This window comes from Oncorhynchus keta, chromosome 3 (assembly GCF_023373465.1).
Source record: "Oncorhynchus keta strain PuntledgeMale-10-30-2019 chromosome 3, Oket_V2, whole genome shotgun sequence".
Lineage (NCBI taxonomy): Eukaryota > Metazoa > Chordata > Actinopteri > Salmoniformes > Salmonidae > Oncorhynchus > Oncorhynchus keta.
The window spans coordinates 16,728,616-16,748,986 of record NC_068423.1 but is presented as its reverse complement, the minus strand read 5'-3'; the positions used below and the strand labels follow the sequence as shown (position 1 = coordinate 16,748,986).

At 44.1% G+C, this 20,371-nt stretch overlaps 1 protein-coding gene across 2 annotated transcripts; it reads left to right on the top strand.

Moving 5' to 3' along the window:
* Window positions 1–1,181: 1,181 nt before the first annotated feature.
* btbd16 (BTB (POZ) domain containing 16) lies at window positions 1,182–19,964 on the top strand. 2 transcript variants are annotated; one of them, XM_052491335.1, is made up of 17 exons: window positions 1,182–1,488; window positions 1,582–1,639; window positions 1,972–2,128; window positions 2,875–2,968; window positions 3,404–3,486; window positions 4,477–4,605; window positions 9,911–10,051; window positions 10,253–10,364; window positions 11,457–11,526; window positions 11,732–11,862; window positions 11,947–12,066; window positions 12,274–12,365; window positions 13,539–13,621; window positions 13,739–13,813; window positions 13,915–14,016; window positions 17,497–17,685; window positions 17,978–19,964. In XM_052491335.1, the coding sequence occupies exons 1-17, from the start codon at window positions 1,376–1,378 to the stop codon at window positions 18,044–18,046; spliced, it is 1,818 nt and encodes a 605-aa protein (XP_052347295.1). In that variant the 5' UTR covers window positions 1,182–1,375; the 3' UTR covers window positions 18,047–19,964. The 2 variants fall into 2 exon arrangements, with proteins under 2 accessions (XP_052347295.1, XP_052347299.1); XM_052491339.1 differs by lacking the exons at window positions 17,497–17,685; window positions 17,978–19,964 and adding an exon at window positions 14,401–14,998.
* The last annotated feature ends 407 nt before the right edge of the window (window positions 19,965–20,371 follow it).

Below are 20,371 nucleotides of genomic sequence, written 5' to 3'. Positions count from 1 at the left end.
AAAATTATCCCCATTTCAACCCAATACCTTGGTCTTTCTCCTAATATTGAAACGAGTCCTGTAAGATATACTGGTGCTGAGAAATACACACAAGAGTAAAACGTGTGACAACCAACCCTGGTCTCCCCTTCCATTCTGTAGGCTTGTTGAAAATGTCTTAACCTGTCCTAGAAAAGTCTAGGTCGCCATCAAATAAGCGAAAGTTTGAAGGCACAGTTTGATGGACCAGTTGCATGAAATTATGCCTCCGATCAGAACACGCTCACCAGATACCTCATAGGAGCATCATTCATCAGAAAAAAATGTAGTCAAAAAGTCAATGTCATTTTTTGAATGTCTGGTTGATGGTCATGTGGGCGGGTACGTTTTCAACGTAAATATTTACTGTTGTAGGTTCCCCATGGAAGGCGCTGACTAAACTCAACTCTAACGATGTACTTACAGTACTTCGTACATGAAATACATGTTTACTGTATTTACAATATTTGCTGTTGTAGAGTCCCGTGCACCTTGCTGACTAAACTGAACTCCACTATGTGCTTCCGTTGATGGGAAGTACATCGTGGAATTTACTTGAATCAGCACTCGGCAACCTTCACCCGGACCGAGTTATAACAGTAGATGTTGGTTAACCTTTATTTTATCAGGGAGTCATAAAGTAAAGATATTCTGTGATTCCGTAGCCTCTTCGATGTGGGAGACCTGGAGCTAAGAGGCTGGCTACATGTAGCCTACATATGAGAGTATTGCCTCCATCTGATGTGTGAAGTTGTATTGTATCCACACACATCATGCATGTAACGTTAAATGTAATTTGGTGTGAATTTGGGTATTTGTGCACTTCTATTCTGATTGACTTGACGAAGATCCCGCTAGTTGGTAATTATGTTATTTTCAAATTAATTGATACACAGCGGTGATTGACTTGGACATAATATCTCTCACTCAATTAATTTCTGGACTGACTGGGGTTTTTGGGCACATAGATTGTGACTTTCAATTGAGAGTAAAATTAATTCATTGACATCTACTGGGAAATGCTTTTTAATGTGGGGCCTAACGTATAGGAATAGACGTAATATATCTTGTACAGATTCACTTCTTAACGGCGAAGTGACAATTTCCGCTATAATTGTACTTCTGGGAAACGGATATTAGCCTAGACGTGGTCCCTATGATAATATGGCAGTAAAGATCAATTTCAATGGTCAAGGAATCGGACCGTGTGTGCGTAATAATTAATCACCTGTCACTTTTAGAACATCTTGATTCTATTTCGAATGAAAGATTTTGACAGTTTTTTGCCAACAGAGTCACACTTTCCAAATGGTCCCTTTTCTGTCTTTGGTGTGAGAGGGGATCCCGTGTGGCGACGATGACACATATATTGCCTATGAACAGAGGTGGATGCAGCTCGGGCAACTCTATTGGAAAAATCTTCGGAAACCCTATATTTCATAGGGGTGTGACGTCTGGCTTTCCGCCCGTGTAAGTCAGAAGACATAAAAATACTTAACTCTGTGATTAACCGTTATTAACGACACTTTGCTAAATGCACATTCCCGATCTTGATGTGCATAGATCAGTGTTGAAGGCTCCGGTCAAGGCATTCCGAGGCGATTTGTCCCTAGAGAGAATGGTGAGAGAGACATGTGGAGTTATACTCCCCAGTACTGATAGTTCGACATTTTTATTTTACTTCTAGCAGGGTAGTTGAAGGACTAGAACAGAACCACGATTATTGCTGTGTCAAATTGAGTAGGTTAGAGATACGTCGTAAATGTCCTAATCCTGACAGGCAACCAATGATTTATAGTAATCAGTCTTTACCTGAGAGCTGCATGAGCTGGTGCACGAAGGGACTATAGGGATAAGATGAGCATGAATGTGTACCAAACATTTCTATCTTAACCATATGGTTATATTTTCTATCTTATCTTGTTATTTTGACTGGTTACTATTTGTGTCCAGCTGTCTGCCTCCTCACATGGCCGTCAAAGGACACAGGCAGGCCACACCAACCGCTGGCAGCTGCGCCACCCCCTTGGCAGTGATCTGCTGGGGCAAGCACAAGCTGAGAGAACTATGAGAGTGGCCCTCAACACATCACTCAGGACCATAAGGACAGGTGTGTGTGTGTGTGTGTGCGCGACCTATGTGCTACAGTTTGACAGAAGTTTATTATCCTAAGATAAAGGTCTTGAAGGGTACAGTATTAACAGTATTAAGATTAGTTGAGGTTGGCAGAGGGCCTTGGTTCTTCAAGAGGTACTCCTCCAATGTTACCACAGAGCTCTAAGCCAGCCGAAATCTGTACGTGGCATGCTGTGTCCACAGTGCCAATGTCAGTGTGACCCAACCAAGAGCCTTGCCTACCAGGAGGGGTGCTAGACCCAATTGATGCCAACCACGCCAACCTGGTGTTGAGAAACTGGCAAAGTTATGGGGAGATTGGCACCTGGAGAGATCTGACAGCAGCCGGTTTCCAACTAGACTGGCAGTGCCATCCCAGAGACAATTAGGCCTTTGACATCTTCCAGATACGCTGTGTGCATCTGTGAGAGCAGAGGAGAGTCACAGGGGAAAACAATCGCCGATAAACGAAACTATTATGAATACTTTGTAAAGGTTACATTGGGATGCAAAATGCAGAGTCAAGTTGAACACGAGAGGTTTTTATTCAACACGGATCATTTGGGGGGGCGTTTACAGTATCACAACAATTTCAATGCCAATCCATCATTACACCTCCAAACTTATCGTGAAAGTCTGCCATTGTTACTGTCACAGAGTCGTATGTGTCTACTGTTGAGTCCAAACCCCCCTTGTGTATCACCCCTCTCCTCACCCCTCTCCCGTCTGTTTGTTTTCCAGCTGACTCTCCACAGCCCTGCACTCATGATGAGCCCCCCCTGCCACGGCTTACCCTCCTAGCGAGCACCAGCCTGCCCAGAAGCCCCAGACGCTGGTAGGCTGCCAGGCCCGCAAGGGCACACACTGACAACCATAGAGAAGGAGAGACAGAGGGAGGACAGTTGATCGGACATTTGGGGCCTGCTGCCAGCCGCATGCAACCAGTGTGGAGCAGGCTGCATGCCACATTGGAACATGATTATCTTTCATTTGGTCTGCTTTTGTGTGGAGCACAATGGCCACCATAAAGGGGGCAGACCCACCTGTAGAGTTGGTGAGATGGTCACGCTGGGAGCGTTTGGGCTGGACGGGAGGGGTGACTTCTGATTGGGACAAAATGGTTGTGTTCTGAAGGGCTCACCTTGTGTTAGTTTGCCTTTTCAAGTTGCTGACAAGAGTTAGATGATTTTCCATGAGTTATGTGTTTACCATTTGAGTTTTTGATTTATGTGCTTAGGATGATGTGTTTTTGTGTGTATTTGTTATGTAGTGTGCCAGGTCATCCCAGCAAGGCTACACCAGAGGACCTGTTCTACCTCCTGTCCCGCAGTGTTGTCCATTACAACCAACCAGGTTTTTCTTCGCGCCTGTCCATCTGTTTCTCTCTCTCTTTGTGTCTCTCACTCTCATTCTCTCTCTCATTCTCTCTCTCTCTTCTCTCTCTCTCTCTCTCTCTCTCTCTCTCTCTCTCTCTCTCTCTCTCACACTTTCTCTCCCTCTTCTTCTCCCTCTGTATGCCTTTCTCTCTTGCTCTCTCGCTCTCTGTCTTTGTCTCTCCCTCTTTCTCCCCCCTCTTTCTCTCTCTCTCTCTCTCTCTCAATTTTCAATTAAATATGCTTTATTGGCATGATGTAACAATGTACTAATTGTCAAAGCTTACTTTGGAGATTTACAATATTAACATAATTAAAATAATAATAATCAATCTTGTCAATGTGACAACAGTAACAACAATAATCAAGGGTCAAACTAACCATACATTGAACAATAACTAGAAGCGTAGAGGACATGTTGCAGGTTGGTTGGTCTGTCAGACACTGTCCCTCATCTCATGGCAGGCAGCAATGTAGTGCGCTGCCAACCCACAGCTCTCTGCGTTCTCCCCCAACAGGACGGGTAGCCTATTCTCACCAGAGAGGTCTTTGAAACCTTGAATAAGGGGTTCAAATTTGGGGAAATGACACTCAATTTAAACCATTTAAAAAAAACATTTTGTCAGGAAATGCAGCTCTGTCTCTCTCTCTCTCCGTCTCTCCCTCTTTCTCTGTCTCTCTCTCTTTCCCTCTCTCTCTTTCTCTCTCTCTCTCCATGAATGCTGTTTCCATTTATATTCTCCCCTCTTGCTCTTTTTAATAAGGTGAAATATGTAATGTACCATTTTTAAAGTAAAGTAACAAAATGCTTGGAGGGTGCTGTGTCACTGAAAGGTTGGCGACCCCCAGTTAAAAAACGTGCCATGAAAGGTCACGATACCGTAGCAGTGGGAGCTGTCAGCATACGTAACGTCAACAACAACAAAAGCAAAAACTTGCCTGGCTCAGTGTGTTGTCTGTTTGTTGTCAGACGTGGTGCTGGAGTGCCTGGGAAGCCAGTGGGAGCTGCACTGCCCTAATCTCACCAAGTCAGGCACCCTAAGCAACCTCTACATGTCAACCAAACAGCAGAGGGCAAGGAGCCTTCAGGACAGAGCAGGTGCGCTTCTTAAATGTGTCTCCCAGAGGCCAGAGTTCTGATCTGATTACAGTATCTCTGCATCTCTTACTGACTTTGCTATACTTTTTAGCGTTATCTGTGCTGTGTCCTGGAGATAAGAGTATTACAACCCTAATGTCTCTGCATCCTCTCTCTGGTCTTATGTGTTGTGGGAGACAGACTTCCCAGCTAGCACATTTGGCTCCTTGGAAGTTGTGGAAACGTACATTTTCCGTTTCCCATTGGATCTAGGAACGAATCCATAAGTTTCCTCACCGGAAAAACTGAATGTTTTTTTTAAACGTTCTGAGACCTGAAGTGAAAATGTTGTCTGTTCTGTGAATGTTTATTTTAAGTTGCATGGAGGTTCTGAGAACATTTTACTCAGGTTCCTTTGAAAGTTGTCCTGGGAGGTTTTATGAATGTTCTGAGAATGGAACTTATAGGTTATTTGTAGTTTTTTAATAACTTCCTTAAAACTTTTGTGGACTGTTTCAAGAAGACTTTTACTAACACTGCTAGCTTATTTTGGGGTAACTCCAAGTACAGATATGACACATAGGAATCATTTTCTTTTGGCATTAATTACACAAACACATGTATTTTTTTCATTGTGACACGGCATCAGTGAGATTCAAACCTATAATCTACTGTCCTCTATCCATGGAGTCCACTGTGTCACCAAATGGAGCTGAACACACGAAACAAAGAAAGAGGATCGTGTTTTGTTGATGCTGAGAACATAATGTATATGTTTTAAAATAACATTCTTAGATTCTGACCACACCGCCCACGTCGCGTGCGTTGCGGAATAAATGTACACATACATGTTATTCAATCATTGCACCCACACTGCTCACGCGCGCCAACAAGTGTCTGTGTTGCCAAGCGCTAAAATAGAAGTCAGTTCTATTTGTAACGCTGAACGCGGTGCAAGTCCCTCTCCCATCTTCTCATTGGTTTATAGAAGCATGTACCCACGTGCCATCTCCTCATTGGTTATACCCACATGGGTAACTGAAAGATGAACTGAGGTCGGTCGGTCAGTTGTGGTAAATCACCTCATTATTACATTTACATTTAAGTCATTTAGCAGACGCTCTTATCCAGAGCGACTTACAAATTGGTGCATTCACCTTATGACATCCAGTGGAACAGCCACTTTACAATAGTGCATCTAAATCTTTTAAGGGGGGTGGGGGGGAGAAGGATTACTTTATCCTATCCTAGGTATTCCTTAAAGAGGTGGGGTTTCAGGTGTCTCCCTGGAAGGTGGTGATTGACTCCGCTGTCCTGGCGTCGTGGGGGAGTTTGTTCCACCATTGGGGGGCCAGAGCAGCGAACAGTTTTGACTGGGCTGAGCGGGAACTGTACTTCCTCAGTGGTAGGGAGGCGAGCAGGCCAGAGGTGGATGAACGCAGTGCCCTTGTTTGGGTGTAGGGCCTGATCAGAGCCTGGAGGTACTGAGGTGCCGTTCCCCTCACAGCTCCGTAGGCAAGCACATTATGAAAGTTAGATGCCATTCGCCGTATAAAGTCCAAAGAAGAAAAAGCCTGGAAGGAGGAGAGATGACTAGAAACTATTCAGTTGACCGTTTTATGTGTGGATTATTTGTTGGAGTAGAGGACCTTGTGCATTTCAGGTAAAATAACAACTCAATGTGTATATCCTAGGACAAATTGACTAGCAACAGCAAGCTAGCTAAATAGGACAAATTAGCTAGCAACTGCAAGCTAGCTAGCTAAATTGCCATAAATGTTTATTGCTTTTCGACCTGTCCCCAAATTAATATAATTTGTTCAGAGTTTGTTTTGATATTTCAACCTGCGTGTCGTGATCGCGTTTGGTGTGGGGGGACAAAATCAATTTGTGCACGATGGCGCATGTGATCGCACGCACGCGCCCGTTGTGGGCATGGTGTTAGAACGTTCTCTGAACGTTACTAACGTTTTCTTGTGATTTTATGGAAAGTTTTCTTATAGTTCTTAGAACAATTTGAGAACATGACTTTAACACTTAGAGTCGGTTTCCGTGCAACATGAAAATCAATTAATATTCATGAATATGTTATTCAATGCATTTCTTTGGGCTAATAGCAATACGTATTTTGTGTTTTTTTTCTTTTTCTCAAAGGTATTTTTATTTGGCATTTTTTATGATAATACAGATCATACAAACAGAACAGGTAGAGGACAGAATACACACAGATCCCCTACCAAATCAAACCCACCCTAACCCCCCTTGCGCCAACAGAACACACACAGATCCCCTACCAGATCAAACCCACCCTAAACCCCCCCATTCTCCAACAGAGCCCCACCCCAATAATTTAAATATAATTTTTATAATATAATCAAATAACATAAAAAACTCAAATATAATCAAACAAAAATTAAAGAAGAGTAAAAATAGTGATACAAATTCTAACTTGAGTTGGTTTATGTCCTCCATGTCTAACTGGGTCCATGTCTTCTACAAAGGATAGGAAAGGTTGCCAGATATTATCAAATGTAATTGCAGATCTCCTAACGGAGTAGTGCATTTTGTCTAGTTTGAGATGTTGCATAACTTCCTTTATCCAATGGTTAAAAGTAGTAGGAAACCTATCTTTTCACTTAAATCGTATAAGAAGTCTAGCTAGGAGAGTAGTTAGTACATGTCAGTATGTTGCCCACAGAACTGTTTAGAGGGGCCTCCTGTGGTGCCACTCCGAGTAATGAAAAAAAAAAGCAGATGGTTTATAGGCCTCCACTAAATTAGAAAACGTCAAAAAAATGGATATCCAGAAATCCGTCACTTTTGTCCAAAACATGTGCAATAAAGTAGCAGGAGCCTGCTTACGTTGGTCACACGTGGGATCTATTTCTGATCTAATCTTGGATAATTTTGCCTTTGACCAATGCAGCCAATTCATATTTTTTTTAAAATCTCTGGTAGACAAATAGATGAAGAATGTGTTCTCTGAAGCATATTCTGCCAAATTTCATCTGAAAGTTGCTCACCTAAATCCTCTTCCCATTGGATTTTAAGAGATTATGAAATACTTTAAAATATATATATATTTTTGATACTTACAGGGGTCAATAAATCCCAAATCAAATAGCTAAATGATCGTTGGTATGACCTTCTTAAAACAATTCCATATGTTAGCTTAGTAGAAACCCAGCCCCGGGCCCTTAGATCTTGTGAGGAAACTTGTAGGAAATGTTAGAAACATTGGTCCAATTTGTAAGTCGCTCTGGATAAGAGCGTCTGCTAAATGACTTAAATGTAAATGTAAATGTTTCTTAACGTTCTCTGGAACTTTTGAGAACATTCTCAATGTCAAATCAGTTGGCAAACGTTCCTAGAACATTACCAAAATTGAAATTAAATGTCACCATGTTTGAACGTTTAGTAAACGTTCTGTTAAGTAATGAAATACCAAGAAAATAACATATTTTTTGTCAAGTTCCTTAAATGTGCTGACAATGTTCCAAAGCCAAGCAACTAACCTGCACCATTCCTAGAACGTTGTGGGAAGGTTGTATGCAAAATAACTATAGGACAACCACGCTCTCACCAAGCTCTAAGAAACATATGGTTCTCAGAACAAAATGTGCTAGCTGGGTTGGCCCTATTCACAGAAGTTAGTGCCAAATGCTTGTCCTCTGACGCCATTTTTAGGAAATTTGTGAGGAATTAACACCTCTATATAATGTTTTATAGAGACAATCCGTAATTCAGACAGCTGGTTTCCATTAGTCCCTTCCGCAAAGACATACAGTATGTGATTAGATTATTGTGTTCTCCCCCGGCATATAGGTCTAATTTTTCTCATTCAGTAAATAAAACCAATAAATTGGTCCTTTCAAGTGTTGTGTAGTTGATGTTTTCTTGATGTTTTTCTTTTTCTCACTGCCTTATCATTGCTATATTTGCATCTTAGGTGTATCTTTAAGTGTGTCTTTGTGTACAGTTCTGTAAATATCTTGTTTTTTAACCACTCCACAAATTTCTTGTTAACAAACTATAGTTTTTTCATGTCAGTTAGGACATCTAGTTTGTGCATGACACAAGTAATTTTTCCAACAATTGTTTACAGACAGATTATTTCACTTATAACTCACTGTATCACAATTCCAGTGAGTCAGAAGTTTACACTAACTTGACCATGCCTTTTGAAAAAAGGTTGGGAAATTCCAGAAAACGATGTCATGGCTTTAGAAGCTTCTGATAGGCTAATAGACATAATTTGAGTCAATTGGAGGAGTACCTGTGGATGTATTTCAAGGCGTACCTTCAAACTCATTGCCTCTTTGCTTGACATGGTGGGAAAATCAAAATAAATCAGCCAAGACCTCAGAAAAAAATGGTAGACCTCCACAAGTCTGGTTCATCCTTGGGAGCAACTTCTAAACGCACAAAGGTACCATGTTAATCTGTACAAACAATAGTACGCAAGTATAAACACCATGTGATCATGCAGCTGTTATACTTCTCAGGAATAATGACCTTCGTTATGTTTGGAGGGAAAAAGGGGAGGCTTGCAAGCTGAAGAACACCATCCCAACCGTGAAGCACGGGAGTGGCAGCATCATGTTGTGGGGTGCTTAGCTGCAGGAGGGACTGGTGCACTTCACAAAATAGATGGCATCATGAGGAAGGAAAAGTATGTGGATATATTAAAGTAACATCTCAAGACATCAGTCAGGAAGTTAAAGCTGGGTCTTCCAAATGGACAATGACCCCAATCATACTTCCAAAGTTGTGGCAAAATGGCTTAGGGACAACAAAGTCAAGGTATTGGAGTGGCCATCACAAAGTCCTGATCTCAATCCTATAGAAAATATGTGGGCAGAACTGAAAAAGTGTGTCCGAGCAAGGAGGCCTACAAACCTGACTCAGTTACACCAGCTCTGTCAGGAGGAATGGGCCAAAATTCACCCAACTTATTGTGGGAAGCTTGTGGAAGGCTACCCAAAATGTTTGACCCAAGTTAAACAATTGAAAGGCAATGCTACCAAATACTAATTGAGTGTATGTAAACTTCTGATCCACTCGGAATGTGATGAAAGAAATAGAAGCTGAAATAAATCATTCTCTCTACTATTATTCTGACATTTCACATTCTTAAAATAAAGTGGTGATCCTAACTGACCTAAGACAGGGAATTTTTACAATGATTAAATGTCAGGAATTGTGAAAAACTGAGTTTAAATTTATTTGGCTAAGATGTATGTAAACCTCTGACTTCAACTGTATGTAATCTGATTACTTCAGAAGTACAGTAGTTGTAGCATGTGCCTCTTCTTGCATGGATCAGGAAGTGGTAAGAATGGGAAAGACAAGGCATACAGCCGACCTGGCAGCAGCAACTCCAGCAGAGACAAACAGAATGGGAAGAAACCCGCAGGCCCCCTCGTCCTCCAACTCTCTGTGAAAGAAGCCACCGTCACCAAAGAGGGTAGCTACAAGAATCATACACCCATGACATACATCCAAGACAAATTTCCCCATCGGGGACCAATAAGTAAATCCTAATTCCCATTGACAAACAGTACATTTGGTTCAATGACAGTTCATGTACCCATATCGCTCATAATGTATACTCACGGCTGATGAATGAAATTAATGGTCAGACTGTTAACCCTGTGGTTTCCCCCAGCCCTCTCCTTTGCCCTCAGGACCCTCTATAACCCAGAGGCATGTCCTGAACACTGGGGAGAGGGGGTGCTCTCTACCGCCGCCCTGCTGGGCCTGCCACACCTTTTCCAGAGGTGAGCCGAACTACCACACCGCACTACTAGTCCTGGGGAACCCATAGGAGTGCATATTTGTAACACTAACACACCTGATTGAACTAATCAAGTGCTTGATGAGTAGTTGAATCTGTAATGCTAGTGCTGGGTTAGAACAAGTACGTGCACCCCTGTGGGTCACCAAGTTCCATGTTTGAACGTTGCTACGCAACACTGTCCAGCAACACCGTTGGGAGGATCACTGTGTTGTAAAACAATGCTGTGGCGTGCAACAACAGGCCATCCCTCAGCCAAAACGGGTTAATCCTCTTTTCAACAAAAACAAGGTCAAGGAGGAACAGCAATTCACTTTTCCCTGCTTGTATACATGTATGTCACATTGGATAACTTGTGATACTATGATGCCTCCAGAATACACGCCCATCTCTTGTGGGACCTAATTTGGCCCAGTTGAAGTGGTTGATTCATGTCCATGAAACTGGGTGGGGATGGGTTTGAATGAGATGAATCCATGTCGACATTGGCCGTATTTCCTCAGCTTGTCCTGAATGTACTGTAAGCTTGAAATCACCAACACCCTTACAAGATTCGCACCCGGTCACTTAGTCACCCTGGGTGCCCACATAAAAAAAACACTACAGTTTACAATAGGATACTACACTACTTACTATAGAATTCTGTAGTAAACTGTAGTATACTGTAGAGTACTATACTACACACTGTAGTATCCCTTGTTCAGTACTTACTATTGAATTTTATAGTATACTGTAGAATACTATTGTAAATACTACAGTATTATCCACAAAAAAACACTGAAATTTCAGCAAAAATATTATAGTCCACTATAGTAAATACTACAGTATTTAACTGGCATATACCCATTCCCTTCCCTCATATCCCAATTTGTGCCACCCGTAAGTGAGAAACCTACAAGCCAAGTAAAGACCATATATTGTGTTTCTTATAGCAAACTGTAAACACTACAGTAAAGTCCACAAAAACACTACATTATTCCTACCATAGTATACATAGTATGTTTTCATGTGGGTGTATCGTAAATAAAGCAGAAGTTTATTATGAGGTGACAGACAATATGTCTGTGATTGACAGGTGCCTAACAGAGATGATAAATAAGATCAGCTCCTCCACTGTGTGTATCTTTCATGGCGTGTCCTGCAAGGTAAGCTGCACTAGCTATAGGTGTGTGAAGTAGTACTAAAAGTTACTGCTCAAAAATATACACTAGGGGGAGCCAAATCACCTCAAACACATACATGCACTGCTGTCTGAATATGTCCATCCACGTTTGTCTATGTGACGTTTTGCATGATGGTATATGTTTTTGTGTGTGTGTGTGTGTTTGCCTATTTTTCCGTGTGGTTCAGTTTAAGGAGACCAGTCTTCAGAGAGCGTGTGAGCGCTGGTTGGAGCTTTACCTGGTGACTGAGTTGACATGTTTCATCTACCTGAGAGACTTACCCTTTGAACTCCTCCACAAGACCCTAAGTTCACCCAGGTAGCTGCTAGAGTAAGGTCCAACTTAAACAACACCCTATTCTAGTCATAACTCACAATGTTGGTTTTTAATCGCCTTCTCCAGGGTCTTTGCTGCCTGTGAGTACCAGCTCCTGAAGACAGTGCTATACTGGGTATTCCTACAGTTCAACCCTGCAGCTCAGATCCTTCCCTCTCATCGGTTCATTATGACCTTCTTCTCCAGGTACTGATCACACAGAGCTCAAGGTGGTAGTCATCAGGCGTAAGTTAAATTGTATGTCGTGGAGGGAATTCGTAGACTACTGTCCGTGAGTAACATGTTAGGCCTGTTTGTTTGAACATTGATTCTGGTAGACATATAACAACACTGCCCCACAAGCTTATCTCTCGTTATTTATCTCTCTCACGCTCTCTCACTCTCTTACTCCAGTTGGCCAAGGGCTGGCGTCTTCTTGGAACAGCCTGTGGGACAGAGGTTCACCGTTCTCTTCCGGGCGCTTCGCTTACATGGCATCACTCAGCGTGAGTGACAACGCTAAGTCCATCGACCTTTCAAAGCTCGATGACATAACACTAAAACCTAGAAAACATCAAGTCTGTTTTGCTATTGTTATGTTTATTTGTTAAGTTTGTGCATTAGTTCATGTACACAAGGCCTTTCATAGTACAATGTGTTCATCATTACTATGTTGCAATGGTGTAAAGGGGAAGGACTCTAAACTAAAGCCAGACCTGTTGGCCGTGGCCTCGGTATGTGACTACATCACTCTGGCACCCGTGTCCGAACCATCATGCAGCTGGAGACACATAAAATGTGTTGCTGCCTGTTGCCAGAAGACCAGCGGTCCATAGGAGAGCAGCCAGTTTAAAAAACTGTTTGATATTAAAGAACCACGCAATGTGACTCTAACCAGTATGATTCTGATAAGCAGAACTGATCAAATCATACACAGTACACACCCTGGGCCAAGTGGGCATGTTCCCAAGCAAATAACACGTTTTCATCCTTTGCTTAGATGGAATCTGATTCATTCTGAAACTGCAGATGTCTTTTCCGTTTTTATTGACTTGAGGAACTGATTGTATTCGTTAAAATTAAATGCATCTCAGACGAGTTGCAATAGATTATCATTGGTTATGATTATGTTTAGGTATTAACTGTTTTCACGTAGTTACTTTTGAATTGTTAGGAATTCATTTGTGTTAGTGTAATGAATTTCCTCCTCTTCTTCCGAAGAGGAGAGGCGAAACGGATCAGAGGACCAATACGCGGCGTGTTAATTGTCCATGGTACTTTTTTAATGCGTAAAGGTACACATGAACAAACTAACAAAAAAAAAGAAATGTGAAAACTCAAAAACAGTCCTATCTGGTGCACACACAGAGACAGGAACAATCACCCACAAACACACAGTGAAACCCAGGCTACCTAAGTATGATTCTCAATCAAAGACAACTAATGACACCTGCCTCTGATTGAGAACCATACTAGGCCGAAACATAGAAATAACCAAAACATAGAAAAACAAACATAGACTGCCCACCCAACTCACGCCCTGACCATACTAACTAAATACAAAACACAGAAAATAAAGGTCAGAACGTGACAGTTAGAGTGAAAGGTTAAATGTGAGTGATATTTTGGCGAGTGAGTGTTTGCTTGATGGCGAACCCTAACCTTTGACCCCCCTCCAGGAGCCCATCTAGAGGAGATGCAGCAGATCCATGTCTTTCCTCAGTCCTGGCTGCTCCTCATCTTCTCCAAGCACTACTACACTGTGAGTTCATGTAGACAGGCACACCTAAGAATATAAGAGGATCATTGGTCAAACATACTGTTTGACAATCTGCTCCTGGACTTAGCCCTTTTTCTCCCTCGTTCGCCCCCATCCCAGCTCCACAGTGGAGGAGACATGCAAGTAACAGATTTCTCCCAACAAGCAGTGCGCTTCGGCATGGTCATTGAGAGGGTAAGCCATCTCACTTAACTCTGTAACTGCAAAATGGTGCAAGTTGAAAAGGAATCAGTTGTGTTAGTCATTGGCGATATTGTCTTGGTGTCGTCCTACAGGAGCCTCAATACTGCACGCGAACCATTGGACTGTATGGCTTCTACTTCCTGCTTAAAGCAGCCAGCATGGGAGAGCTGGACTCACATGGCTTCTCTCTGCAGGTCAGGGTGCATCAACGCTGCATCTCAAATCGGGACATTTGCTCTTGAGTGCCTATGGAACGGTTCAGAGGAGGCTGGTGGGAGGAGCTATAGGAGGATGGGCTCATTGTAAAGACTGGAATAGATTACATTATAAGGAATGGAAACCACATTTGACTCCTTTCCATTAATTCCATTCCAGCCATTACAATGATCCCATCCTCCTATAGCTCATCCCACCAGCCTCCTCTGGCAGGGTTATAAGTAATAACCAGCAGATACATTACACCAGTAATTCGAGACGTGTAGTCCACTTGTCATTCCAATCTCCTTGCATTAGCGTAGCCTTTTCTGTAGCCTGTCAACTATGTGTCTGTCTATCCCTGTTCTCTCCTCTCTGCACAGACCATACAAACGCTCCACACCGCGTGGCCGCGACCACCCTAATCTGGTGGTCCCAGCGCGTACGACCCACGTGGAGTTCCAGGTCTCCGGTAGCCTCTGGAACTGCCGATCTGCGGCCAACAAGGCAGAGTTCATCTCAGCCTATGCCTCCCTCCAGTCCCTTGACTTCTTGGCACTGACGGAAACATGGATCACCACAGATAACACTGCTACTCCTACTGCTCTCTCCTCGTCCGCCCACGTGTTCTCGCACACCCCGAGAGCTTCTGGTCAGCGGGGTGGTGGCACCGGGATCCTCATCTCTCCCAAGTGGTCTTTCTCTCTTTCTCCCCTTACCCATCTGTCTATTGCCTCCTTTGAATTCCATGCTGTCACAGTTACCAGCCCTTTCAAGCTTAACATCCTTATCATTTATCGCCCTCCAGGTTCCCTCGGAGAGTTCATCAATGAGCTTGATGCCTTGATAAGCTCCTTTCCTGAGGACGGCTCACCTCTCACAGTTCTGGGCGACTTTAACCTCCCCACGTCTACCTTTGACTCATTCCTCTCTGCCTCCTTCTTTCCACTCCTCTCCTCTTTTGACCTCACCCTCTCACCTTCCCCCTACTCACAAGGCAGGCAATACGCTTGACCTCATCTTTACTAGATGCTGTTCTTCCACTAACCTCATTGCAACTCCCCTCCAAGTCTCCGACCACTACCTTGTATCCTTTTCCCTCTCGCTCTCATCCAACACTTCCCACACTGCCCCTACTCGGATGGTATCGCGCCGTCCCAACCTTCGCTCTCTCTCCCCCGCTACTCTCTCCTCTTCCATCCTATCATCTCTTCCCTCTGCTCAAACTTTCTCCAACCTATCTCCTGATTCTGCCTCCTCAACCCTCCTCTCCTCCCTTACTGCATCCTTTGACTCTCTATGTCCCCTATCCTCCAGGCCGGCTCGGTCCTCCCTCCCGCTCCGTGGCTCGACGACTCATTGCGAGCTCACAGAACAGGGCTCCGGGCAGCCGAGCGGAAATGGAGGAAAACTCGCCTCCTGCGGACCTGGCATCCTTTCACTCCCTCCTCTCTACATTTTCCTCCTCTGTCTCTGCTGCTAAAGCCACTTTCTACCATTCTAAATTCCAAGCATCTGCCTCTAACCCTAGGAAGCTCTTTGCCACCTTCTCCTCCCTCCTGAATCCCCCCCCTCCTCTCTGCAGATGACTTCGTCAACCATTTTGAAAAGAAGGTCGACGACATCCGATCCTCGTTTGCTAAGTCAAACGACACCGCTGGTTCTGCTCACACTGCCCTACCCTATGCTCTGACCTCTTTCTCCCCTCTCTCTCCAGATGAAATCTCGCGTCTTGTGACGGCCGGCCGCCCAACAACCTGCCCGCTTGACCCTATCCCCTCCTCTCTTCTCCAGACCATTTCCGGAGACCTTCTCCCTTACCTCACCTCGCTCATCAACTCATCCCTGACCGCTGGCTACGTCCCTCCCGTCTTCAAGAGAGCGAGAGTTGCACCCCTTCTGAAAAAACCTACACTCGATCCCTCCGATGTCAACAACTACAGACCAGTATCCCTTCTCTCTTTTCTCTCCAAAACTCTTGAGCGTGCCGTCCTTGGCCAGCTCTACCGCTATCTCTCTCAGAATGACCTTCTTGATCCAAATCAGTCAGGTTTCAAGACTAGTCATTCAACTGAGACTGCTCTTCTCTGTATCACGGAGGCGCTCCGCACTGCTAAAGCTAACTCTCTCTCCTCTGCTCTCATCCTTCTAGACCTATCGGCTGCCTTCGATACTGTGAACCATCAGATCCTCCTCTCCACCCTCTCCGAGTTGGGCATCTCCGGCGCGGCCCACGCTTGGATTGCGTCCTACCTGACAGGTCGCTCCTACCAGGTGGCGTGGCGAGAATCTGTCTCCTCACCACGCGCTCTCACCACTGGTGTCCCCCAGGGCTCTGTTCTAGGCCCTCTCTTATTCTCGCTATACACCAAGTCACTTGGCTCTGTCATAACCTCACATGGTCTCTCCTATCATTGCTATGCAGACGACACACAATTAATCTTCTCCTTTCCCCCTTCTGATGACCAGGTGGCGAATCGCATCTCTGCATGTCTGGCAGACATATCAGTGTGGATGACGGATCACCACCTCAAGCTGAACCTCAGCAAGACGGAGCTCCTCTTCCTCCCGGGAAGGACTGCCCGTTCCATGATCTCGCCATCACGGTTGACAACTCCATTGTGTCCTCCTCCCAGAGCGCTAAGAACCTTGGCGTGATCCTGGACAACACCCTGACGTTCTCAACTAACATCAAGGCGGTGTCCCGTTCCTGTAGGTTCATGCTCTACAACATCCGCAGAGTACGACCCTGCCTCACTCAGGAAGCGGCGCAGGTCCTAATCCAGGCACTTGTCATCTCCCGTCTTGATTACTGCAACTCACTGTTGGCTGGGCTCCCTGCCTGTGCCATTAAACCCCTACAACTCATCCAGAACGCCGCAGCCCTTCTGGTGTTCAACCTTCCCAAGTTCTCTCACGTCACCCCGCTCCTCCGCTCTCTCCACTGGCTTCCAGTTGAAGCTCGCATCCGCTACAAGACCATGGTGCTCGCCTACGGAGCTGTGAGGGGAACGGCACCTCAGTACCTCCAGGCTCTGATCAGGCCCTACACCCAAACAAGGGCACTGCGTTCATCCACCTCTGGCCTGCTCGCCTCCCTACCACTGAGGAAGTACAGTTCCCGCTCAGCCCAGTCAAAACTGTTCGCTGCTCTGGCCCCCCAATGGTGGAACAAACTCCCTCACGACGCCAGGACAGCGGAGTCAATCACCACCTTCCGGAGACACCTGAAACCCCACCTCTTTAAGGAATACCTAGGATAGGGTAAGTAAGGGTAAGTAATCCTTCTCACCTTCTCCCCCCCCCCCAAATAAGATTTAGATGCAAGTGGCTGTTCCACTGGATGTCATAAGGTGTATGCACCAATTTGTAAGTCTCTCTGGATAAGAGCGTCTGCTAAATGACTTAAATGTAATGTAAATGTAAACCACTGCAGAGACTGACGGGTGAATGGCTGTGTACCTGTGTATCCACTGCAGAGACTGAGACACTGGGACCCTGCCATGTCTGTGCGGGCGTGTGAGAGGCATCCTTTCAGTATGATGACAGAGCGGGCCTTGTCCTATCAGATCAATGTGCAGGCCCATGTGCACGGCCAGTGGCAGGAGTTCAACAGTGGTCCCATCAACCAGGAGTTTGGCCTGACCAAGCGCACCTGCAAGAGCCAGGTATGGAAGGTTGAGGACGGATTGATGCAGGAACAGGGAGGAGGGAATGGTGGCTGTGTGATTTCAGGACAGGAGATAGGGTCTAGTACTTTAATGATATGAGAATTGCAATGTTGTGATTTTTCACATTCGCTGGATACAAGTAAATTGCTATTTCTGGGGGGAAAATGTAGCTTAAATAAAGAAACTTCACAAGGTTTGACTTGGATACTAGCTAACAGGGCATTGCATTTATGTTGTATTTAGAGGGGTCTACTATCTGAACTTCTGTACCTCTTCCCTCTGTGTGCAGGTGTTTAAAGTGAGGGGCCTCAGCTTGCCCATCTTTGTGACCTTTGCCCTGGCCTTCGCTGCAGTCTGATCCCCTGCCAGACAGTCACCATGGTGCTCGTTATCACACGTAAACATCATACTTCTTGTCTGATTAAAAGTATCCAGGAGGACTTGTCTAAGTGAGGTAGCTTTGATAGCAAAGAAGAAAGCCACTTCAGAGATGATCTGTTAGGCACGCAGCCTGTTTTAACCCAAACCATGCTAAATGCTCTGCCCGTTGACCAAATCCGGTAAAATAGTAGTCTTGGACACTTGCTTCTTCCACTGAGACAGGTATTGGTCTGTCGAGGTACAAGGGACACAATTATAGTAATATGATTCATGCACTTTCACATCACTTGGCAGTATGAGGTTGTGTCCCAAATAGAACCCTATTCCCTATACAGTTTGAACTGGGTCCTATGGGTCCTGGTCAAAAGTAGTGCACTATAAAGGGAAAAGGGTGCCACTTGGGATGCAATCTGTGCCAGCTGTAATGTATCCTAACCACAAGGGGTGTTGCAAACCCTGCACTGGAAGAGAGCTCTTTGAAGGAAGTTGTTGGCCAGTAGGTTGTCTGGAGGCTTTATAACTGTTGCTCCTTGTGGTTCAGGTCTCTACTCAACCAGGAAGCAGAGTGATGAGTCTCTCTGTGTCTGAAAAATGCTGACTGTCAGTGGGCAACATTCTGACCAGTGGAGGTACTGTAGGGTCATGTACAGCTGAGAAAACACACAGGTAGAGTTGCCCAGAAAAGCAGAGGTTTATTGGCGAACTCTAGTGAATGATAAACATGGTTTGTATTTACAGTACCAGTCAAAGGTTTGGACACACCTACTCATTCTTCAAAGTAGCCACCCTTTGCCTTGAAGCTGGTTGAGAGAATGCCAAGAGTGTGCAAAGCTGTCATAAAGCCAGAGGTTGGCTACTTTGAAGAATCTCAAATATAAAATATATTTTGATTTGTTTAACACTTTTTTGGTTACTACATGATTCCATCTGTTATTTCATAGTTTTTATGTCTTTGCTAGTGTTCGTTTAAAAATATATATTTTTTTATTATTTAACCTGAGTAGGTGTGAGTCGGTGTGTCCAAACTTTTGACTGGTTCTGTATATACACCTGGCAGGAGCACATGCTGTGATTGGCTGTTTGTAAGATGTAACGTTTTACACTGTCAGCAGGTCCTTAGCAGGGCCTGCCAAGACTCCGATCTCTCATTTCTGTATTAGTATGAGTGATGCCAGTTCAACTAAAATGCGACACCTACATCTCAATTCCAAATGCTTGTTTGATTCATTTACAAAACGTAAGCAGGAATGGCAAATTGCACCATTCATAAAACACTTATTGTTAAGCTGTCCACTGACCTAAACTTTCTATTGCTCAAAATAGAGTACAGAAACTCAGGCCCTTCAGCTCGCCAACTCAGGAAATACAGTATGTTCCATGCATGGATATTGCTTTCAAGAGCGCTCCAATTGGATGGGGAAAAGGGAAAAGCATGGTTTCTCTGTAGTTTATGTTTTTTCACATGGGCAGACTGCCCTGAAGGAAGCAAGAGTTCAATCCAGTAGCTCCTATCGTGGACCATCCCATCCCTGGTCCAGCACTGAGTAGTTGTTTCAGACCGGACCATTGCAGATTCAGAAGTGGTTACTCTGCTGCTCCATGCTGCCTAAGGCTGTGCAAAATTTCCCCCACCCACTTTGTGGCTCTGGTAACCAACAACTCCACATGAACAAATACAATAGTTTACTATGGTATAAATACTGTGGTATTACTATATTTATATACTGTAGTGTTCCCTGTAGTGTTTTTGCAGACATGACTGTAGTATGCTGTAGTATTTACTATAGTGCTTTTGTTTTATTATTTTTTATATGGAAATGGTGTCTTTGTCCTTGAGGAAACCGACCTGACAAATACAAAAACAGCAAATTGTCCATAACCAGTAGGTAGGTCTGGAGTCTAAACAGGGAGTTTAGCACTTCTGGTCCTTTCAATGATCTTTAGGAACAATATAAAAGATCAGTGTTGTCTATACTTGGCATGTATGTTTCTCATGGGTGGCAGGAATTGGGGGAGGGAATGGGTGGGGTATATGCAAATTAAATACTGTAGCCTTACTATAGTAAAAAAACTGTAGTTTTGATGGAAACTGTACTGTTTTTGCAGACATTTCTGTAGTATTTACTACAGTCTTTTTGTGGATAATACTGTAGTATTTACTATAGTATTCTACAAAATTATGTAGTATGTAGTACTACACATGATTAAGGGACACTACAGTGTGGAGTATAGCATTCTACAGTGTACTACAAAATGATATAGTGAATACCACACATGATATGGTTCACTACAGAATTTGATA

Bases quoted from the DNA above. Each gene is read 5' to 3' on its own strand.
- btbd16 (XM_052491335.1), top strand. From the start codon at position 1,376: ATGACACATATATTGCCTATGAACAGAGGTGGATGCAGCTCGGGCAAC. The intron at 13,622-13,738 runs GTGAGTTCATGT...CCCCCATCCCAG, and splicing joins TCTCCAAGCACTACTACACT to CTCCACAGTGGAGGAGACAT. The intron at 14,017-17,496 runs GTCAGGGTGCAT...TATCCACTGCAG, and splicing joins CACATGGCTTCTCTCTGCAG to AGACTGAGACACTGGGACCC.